The following is an 8,280-nucleotide window of genomic DNA, read 5'->3' as shown; positions in this document are numbered from 1 at the left end:
TATATTTAGAAAATTCAAAATAATGAGCTCGTCGAATGTCTCGTAACAAATCCATTGTGTCCCTGGCAGTAAGCGCTGTGACTATCCTGTTGAAACCACAGTTGTGGATGATTTTGCACAGCTGGCGTCAAAAATTATCAAACATCATCTGATATTGAACAACATTGATAGTAACCGCGGCACCTGCTGCATTTTCAAAGGAAAATGGGCCGATGATCTTTTCAGAAGATTCACCGCACCGAACAGTACATTTAAGTGGGTGTAATTGTTGCTGATGGATTTGCCAAGTCTAGTTAGCAAAATTTAAAAAATAAAAGTTATAGCGAATTTAACCCCCAGGTCTTTGGCATATTCTATTAGTAGGTCGAAGTATTTCCGCTTTGTAATAAAATCCAAATAAATGGAACATTTCTGAATGTATCCCAAAACTAAAAACTGGTTTTGAAAGGTGATGAAACACTCTTTCAAATTGTATCATTAGAAATAAACATATAATATCAGAAATATTAAACGCAAACATCTAAAAGGAAAAAAATGGCTAACCTTGCTTATTTCTAAATAAAATTACTGGTAACGAAAAAAAAATTATAAACGGTAACGTCGCCACACTTTTTTGGCATTTCTCATAAAAAATTTACAAAGTTTCATAATTTTTTTTCAAATTGTGGACGGTCCTTTAGTTTCATGGAGGTGTACATTTTATTTTAACTTCTACACTTGAATACAAAGCGTGGTATCTTCTCTTTCTGACACGGTTTAGATATTTCTCAGCTTGACACAGTGTTTCTATGTTTCTTGAAGTGAACAAATTAGCCTGAGGACAAACCAAAAAGCTCCTTTTGCGTTACCATGTATCATTTACCGTCGGCAGTGGAAAGTTTATAACTGGCATAATTATTCCATTTTTATCATTGTATGTATGTTCATTTTCCCAAAAATAAATAAAATCAAAATAAAGTGCGAGTTCATTGACAGGCATTCTTTGTATCATGCTCTCTTTCTTCCTCTTACTCAAACCGGAGATCTCATTTATTTATAAAGCGGAGACAGATTACCCATTGTACTATCTCCCATTTCACCTCATTCCTATAACAGTGACCCGATCCCTTTGATAAAGTTCACCAGGGTTGTTATTGGTTATTTGGCTGTCTCCTGGTTCTACAATGTGTCTTCCCAGTTAAAAGAGCCTTGATCCTGAGGCAGGACATTGGCACCATAGCATAATTGGAATTTCTTCATCCTCTTCACATTTCCTGCGTCTATTGGTGTTTTCCACTCCCAAAAGCAACAAGTGTCTCCTGAGATGGTAGTGTCCCATTAGTAGTTCTACTAGTTCCCTCAGTGAGTAAACCGGAGATGGATAAACATAAATAAAATGACAGAATAAAACTACATTAAATAATTTTATTTATTAATCAATAATAAATAGTGCTGCATTCAGTGAACTTTTCAAATGCAATAATTGAGATAAAAAATCTTACATTAAACGAAAATAATTAACATAATAATTTTACAGACTTATGCGTAGTATGGAATATAAATAAATTTGTGATACGCAAACGTCGAGCAAAGCCCATTTCGCACCAGCCTTACTTAGTCACATCCGGTAGGTCATATTCAGTCAAGTCAAGTCATTTCCATTCAAATCACATCAGTCAATAGGTTTAGCACCAAATATTTCAGCATGACTCACTTTGTGAAAACAATTTGCTGAAACAGACGTAACAAACACGTTACATCATCAACAAAACAGAAATTTTAAGCAAGGAAGGAAATCATTTTGGATTCACCCTATAAACCCTAGATGACCTATCTTGATTTATTTTTGGGATATTATGCCGTATTGTGTTTCCTTCTTCTTTAGCCAACACTTCAGACAGCAGCGTTACAGTGTCTATCATCAGGGCAGATGTGCAGATTGTGGTGAAGTGTGTATTTATGTATGCAGAAACGATACCGTGTGGCCCGCTCCAATTCGAAAATTCTAGAAAACCTGATTTTGGATGATTCGGTCACCCTTTTCCCAATTTTGTTGAATGATTAATGAATGAATGTTGAAAATTGCTCTTAAATTTTGTTCTAACATCAATAATAATTCATTTGAGTCGAATCCAAAAGCAACTGACGTGATTGGATTTAACTGTACCTGACATAACTGAACTGGTGTGAACTGACTCTATGCGAAACATCACTAAACCGAATGCCGATTTATCTTTCAATGCCGCTCTCCTCGGATATATTAGTAACATTCTTGTTGGTGGTGGCGAGAACCTTGAGGATCTCGTTGCAGTACTCGAACTCTTCAGTGTAGGTTGTGTAGTCGGCCTGGCAAAAGCGCATGTGCCGGTTGACAGTCTCCTGGAGGGCGAGGTCAGGGCTGTTGAAGCGCGAGATGACCTCTTCATCGTTGGTGCGTGAAACGATGAGGCGGAGAGCGTTCAGGAGTTGGCCTGGGTTATCGTCCACCATCTCTTTGAGGGCTGCGGCCAATGCGTCCACAAGGGCAAACGCTTTTTCTGTAGTAAATAATTACATTTTAGATAACAGCAACTTTCATAAGTAAACTAAACGTTTTTATCATAATACATATCTAAAAAATGATGCGATATTTTAAGTTCCTAGTTATCACTAGTAAGTTAAATAATAATAATATAGACGAGGATAGCAGGATAAATGATAGGTAACCTTTGAGTTGGGGGTGGCGCGGGTAGATGTGGCAGAGAATGAAGGAGGCCTTGTTGCGCAGGGTGATGCAGGGCTTGCGGATGCTGCGAATCAGGGCGTCACAGCCCCCCTCTGACAGGAAGGCCTTTGCACAATCGTCGTGCTCTCTCACCAGGCCTGCAACACACCACAAAAACACACACAACTATGTTAGTTAACATCTCAAGTATACAATCCACTACGCTATAAAGCATCCTTCTAATTTTCTTTTATTTAAATAAATCAAAACCAAAATTTCCCCAAATCATAAGATTGGTAATTAGGTACTTAAATATAAACAGTAAATATTTTTATTTCAAATAAGGAATTATTCAATTTGTTCGATGTCACCAATATCTCAATGACAATTCATTTTTCAAACTTTCTTCAGGCCGGTAGGTACCATAATATATGCGAACTCTGGCAGAATAGGTTGTATCCAGCAAGGTTGTATCCCATCTTGAACGAGAACCGGAATTTAACAAACAAATTTATAGAAGATGAAATGCAAAATGGTCGAGTTAAAAGAGGATTTCCCTACGCACAATCAACTAAGACTTAATGCAGTTCTTAAATACAGTCACTTGTAGCCTGTGAGAGGAAAGGGATTGACACCGTCAAAATGTGGTGCCGAGAAGAATGTTTAGGATTCCATGAACAGCCAGGTTAGGCATCCAAAATAGGCTATCAACTGTCTGCCTACATTCGTATCCTTAGATATTTTGGACAAGTTGCTCACTCAACAGATGGAGAAACTCATGGTAAAGTGGAAGGCAGAAGAAGCAGAGGAAGAATGAGTTGGAGTGATCAAGTATCACAAGCGCTCGGAGTGTCGGTGTCCGTGATCTTTCGAAGACCGTGAGGGGTGGAAGAGCTTGCTTCATCAAGAGAATCGTAATGGGGATCACGAGGATATGGCAAGAATACAACTTACAGGAGGCAGCGTAGAGGGCGGAGCGCAGCACCTTGGCGCTCTCCTCACCCTTGAGGATGTTCAGCACGAGGTGGATGAAGCCGGAGTCGAGGGCACGGGATTGGCAGAAGGGGTTGTTCTGGCTGATTTCGGCCAGCAGCTGACAGGCCTGGCTGCGCACGTCGATGTGCTCGCAGCTGAGGCATACGGGGAATATTTTGTAGCCGCCCAGCTTGTAGAAACCTGGACCAAAAGGTAAATATGTTTTAAACAACTATTCCTATGTCTGAAATGGTTAAGTCATATTGACACACATGTCAAGAGGTGAAATCAAAATCAATCAAAAGTAGTAGTGACCATATGTAATGGTTTTTCGTTTCCCACAGGGCCTCTCTAGGAATGTTGAGTGGAGGGTCTTCTAAAGGAAAAGAAGAAACGAACCAGGGTCTTTAAGAGACCCATGCCGTAGGAGGGAGGAAATATAGAGGCCGGTAAATCATAAAACACAAGACTGAGTCGTGAAAACAACCCATTCTCTTGTGACAAACATAAACCCAGCACAAATGTTTGGTACTATTTAATATCATCTCCCATCAGCATTCTCACCTAACATCTATGCTTAAAAGACTGCAATTTTCTTGTAAACCTTTGCAGCGCCGGCCTTTTCAACGCAATCTATCCCATCACGAGGCCCGTTTTGACACGAAGCACGTGTTTTAGTGAAATTTCATGGATCACAATATAATATGCAATATTCATGTACGGATAGCCTCCGACAGAACACACACTCATCAGCCACAAAGAACAGGTTAAGATGTGGGATTCTATCAAACTGAAGTTTTATATTTCCACAGCAGTAAAGTGACATGGATATTTTTTTTTTTGCTTATATTATCTTACCGATGGACATGTCCAGATTGATGACAATGTCCATGAGCGACTCAAAGGCCTGCAGCACGTCATCGGGCACGTCCGAGTCACAGTTGATCTCCGAGATTATGTCATGGTCGCTGAGGATGGCGATGCAGGTGTGCATCTCCGCCGTCACGTCCACCGTCAGACTGCTGATGGCTTCCTCAAGGAACTTCCTCCGCTGGAACAAGTGATGAAGAACTGTTGTTAGTTAATTAGTAACTATAATTCGGTAAAAAATATTGAGAAATCTGGGTATAAAACGATTGTAAATGCCTTTTATAAATAGTTTTACTAGCCGGCATCAGCTGAGATTTTGATTGAAAGCCATGGAATTATCAGTAGAATGAACAATAGCCAAGTGGACAAATGCATTGGGTTTGTACCCGGACGTTGCGGGTTCTATCCTCTCTGGTTTCTGTTCCTCGGCTTTTGGACCAAATAACCGATTATCCTGATAAACATGTGTACCAATTAAACAGAATCGACCATATTGTCAGGTTTTTCGTAGCCAGGGAATGTTTCTTTCTTTAAAAAAAAAATAAAAAAAATCATACCTCTTCATCCATTGGCAGGGAAGGTCCTGGTGCATCCTCGTTTCTGGTGACTTCTGTGGCAAATCTCAGTAAACCCTGAAACAAAAAATATTTTTTTAAAAAGGTGAACATTTCCCTAACCGCCGCACTTATGGAAATTATTATGAAAAAGCACAATTATGGAAATTACACCTCGTTTCAACTCAATTACTACAAGAAACAACCTTCACATTATAAAATAGTCCCTTTGCCGTCATTTTGGACTTTTTTGTATGGAGTGACACTTCTGTAAGTTTCGTTTCAATCTAAATAAGTGTAAATTACTTAATTAACCCAAACTAAGAGCCTAATAATACATTTTGTGCATGTAAATAGTTGTTTATTGTACATAGTAATTGTTGAAACAAAGTGTTATAATCTGTGCAAGTGCAGCAGCTAAGAAACTAGGTTATAACGAACACGAGGGGACCGACTAAATTTGCTCCTTACAGCGAATACTCGTTATATGCTAAAAATAGGTTTTTAAAACCCCTATGTACCTACCACGCAAACCTACAGTGTGTTTTCAAAATTCGAGTAAATATTACTAAATAAAAAAATTATTTAGAAAAATACACTTTTATAAACTAAATTTATAATCAACGATTTTTAAAAGATTTCGCTTCATGCTTCTCAATTTCCTCCTCAAAATAATCAGGGCATTATAGCTATCATCACCTGGTTCAAGGCTTCCAAGAAACATATCACTAAATTGTCTATCTTATTATCACTAGCTTATACGTATCGTACCTGAGTGGTATGGTTCCATAATAACTCCTTTAAAAGGTTAAAACAACTAGGTTAAATAGTTCACTTTTCATAACTTTATAACACTTTTTATAGATGTGTTAAATTGTCACTTTGATGAGTTATCCGGTGACCGAGTGGTATATCTATGATCGTACCTCTTGTAAAATCATTTTTCATAAATAACTAGCTTGCAGAATTTCGACTGTAAAATTTTACTTATCACAAATCAATGATGCAAAACCCGCAGCCCAATTCGGGCAACCCGCATGTCAATTTTATACGGCCCACTTGGCTATAGAGAAAAATAAAAAAATTTTGGTGTAATTCTTGAAAACCCTGGCTGAGAACATTTTTTTTAGAGTTTTGTTTAATATATGCTGTGTGTCCTCAATTGAACTAAATTTGAAGAACCGGTTTGCATAACACCAACTTCAAAAAAATTAACAAAAACCTTAAATCTTGAATTTCGCTGTCAACACCCTCCCCCTCAACGAAAACGAAAAAAAATTCACTTGTAGAAATTTAAAATTCGCGTGCTGTTTGAAAAATTTATACAGCGACCCCTCTGCTGAACAAGTTGTGCATCATTATCAAAAAATTTGCCCCGTGCAGGGATATATGTACCCGTAACTAGGTAACTTCACAAACATATTTATTGGTTTTTAAAACAAAATTGACAATGAGTTGTAAAACAAAAGAAAACATATAAAAGGCAACAAATTTGCAAAGCTCAAATTTCGCACGACTTTTGCAGATTTTATGACAATTTTACATAGTGCCCGATGGATAGTGATGTTTCACATAGCCGACAATCTTACACAGGTAGTGCCATCAAAATATGAATCTGTACCTAACGGGATAGGAAATTCCCGCCACTCGCCGTTGTGTGTCGCGCAGCTAACCGCCACGCTATACCGCCCCTGTGTTTGTCACTACTTAATTCGAAAGTAATACCTAATTTTTTATTCAGACCCAATGAACCCATTCAAGTATTCAGAAATTGTGTTGACAAAATTATTTGCACCAAACGACCACGTTATAACTGCCAACAATTATATGAAGATAAGCCTGAACTAAAATATCTTTTTGTAATTGCTCATTATAGCCATGAACTCGCTATTGCCGTGATTGTTATAACCAAGTTCAACTCTAATTACAAAAAAATAACATGTTTCTTTGGTGAAATATCATCCAAGTACTGCGACAGCTGTTTTCTTATTCTTGGTTTTGTTTGTTTCCAAACAAAAAAAAACAAAAACATTGTCATAAGCTTCCATTAGAAGGAAATTGATCTTAAAATGTTATGGATAAGGAAGCTTCTTTGAAATACCTATGCTGACATTTTTGTTTTGAAATTGCATATTTTTTAACAACTGTAACTCAGTAATTTTACGATACCTTACCAACATCATTAAAATACGATTTTATATTTGATTGCATCAACCAATCAATATTAATTATTGCTAAACGTCACACATCTGTATGTAGTTATACATTATTAAATTTATTGGTGCACAGTTAGAGTATAAAAACAAAACGCCAATTTGTTTTCGCAATTCTAAAACAACGTAGAGAAATCGCCAAACAGCAGCTAACTACATAAAAGGGAATGAGATGAAACTAAATAAATAACATTTTGAGGTTAGGTTACCTGTAGGTTAGTGGGTTGTCTTGGTTGTTCAGCGGCCGGCTGCAGATTTCCTTGATCTGCAGGTAAAGAAATGGCCTGCAGACTCATCCTGCTCTCCTCTTGATCGGGCATGGCGACTTATTATTGATTATCGTTCTCGGAAAATGGCGTTACAGTTCACCGAAAGAAGAACAACAAACCGACTGTGCCGCACACCTTACAAGGCTGCTACCGATTAATGGTAAATCAAAATTATTACTATTATAACAACACAAATAACGAGCTCTAACAAATTGTTAAATTATTAACATGATTTTATTATATGTTTAAAAACGACACGTGCTCTTTTAAAACACAACAATCACAAATGCGGTGTATTTTTATGGCATTTTTCTGGCCTTGTCAGGAAAACGTCAAAAATATTAAATAACCTCGAGCAAACTTGAGTCAGACAAACATAGAAATTACTAGAACAACTCAATAAGTAGGAATCTGCTACATCACAATCTGCTTTATCATAAAGTGTTTGGTCGGTAAGTAGATTTTTCGCGTTAAGTTGGTAAGTCGTTAGAATAAATTCAAAGTATTCCCCTATGGAGTCAAACTTCCGGGAAATTCGCCATCTTAACAATAATGGATTGAAATTAAAAGTTTTGTTTCCAATACTATTATTTATTTTATCTATAAAAACGAACGTTTCCTTGTTTGTGCCTAAGACTTTAAAACTACTGGACTGATTTCGCTGAAACTAGAGTATTTTGAATGGTAGAACAGTATAAATAAATAAATCTCTGTAA

The 8,280-nt window shown here is 37.3% G+C and overlaps 1 protein-coding gene across 1 annotated transcript; it reads right to left on the bottom strand.

Moving 5' to 3' along the window:
• Positions 1-1,434: 1,434 nt before the first annotated feature.
• On the bottom strand, positions 1,435-7,966 carry LOC149412749 (hsp70-binding protein 1). The gene is made up of 6 exons (XM_089644937.1): positions 7,505-7,966; positions 5,086-5,160; positions 4,517-4,709; positions 3,638-3,859; positions 2,686-2,841; positions 1,435-2,516 (listed from the first exon to the last, which is right to left on the bottom strand). Exons 1-6 carry the CDS (start codon positions 7,613-7,615, stop codon positions 2,209-2,211), a joined length of 1,065 nt encoding a protein of 354 aa, XP_089501063.1. The 5' UTR covers positions 7,616-7,966; the 3' UTR covers positions 1,435-2,208.
• Positions 7,967-8,280: the final 314 nt, after the last annotated feature.

The sequence above is a fragment of the Hesperophylax consimilis genome, chromosome 22 (assembly GCF_061612785.1).
Source record: "Hesperophylax consimilis isolate HC1 chromosome 22, BYU_Hcon_1.0, whole genome shotgun sequence".
Taxonomy (NCBI): Eukaryota; Metazoa; Arthropoda; class Insecta; order Trichoptera; family Limnephilidae; genus Hesperophylax; species Hesperophylax consimilis.
This window is presented reverse-complemented; position numbering and strand designations above follow the sequence as displayed.

Coding starts and splice junctions, on each gene's coding strand:
- LOC149412749 (XM_089644937.1), bottom strand. CDS start 7,615: ATGCCCGATCAAGAGGAGAGCAGGATGAGTCTGCAGGCCATTTCTTTA. Junction 5,161..7,504: donor GACAACCCACTAACCTACAG/GTAACCTAACCT, acceptor TTTTTGTTTCAG/GGTTTACTGAGATTTGCCAC. Junction 2,842..3,637: donor CGCCCTCTACGCTGCCTCCT/GTAAGTTGTATT, acceptor GGTGTGTTGCAG/GCCTGGTGAGAGAGCACGAC.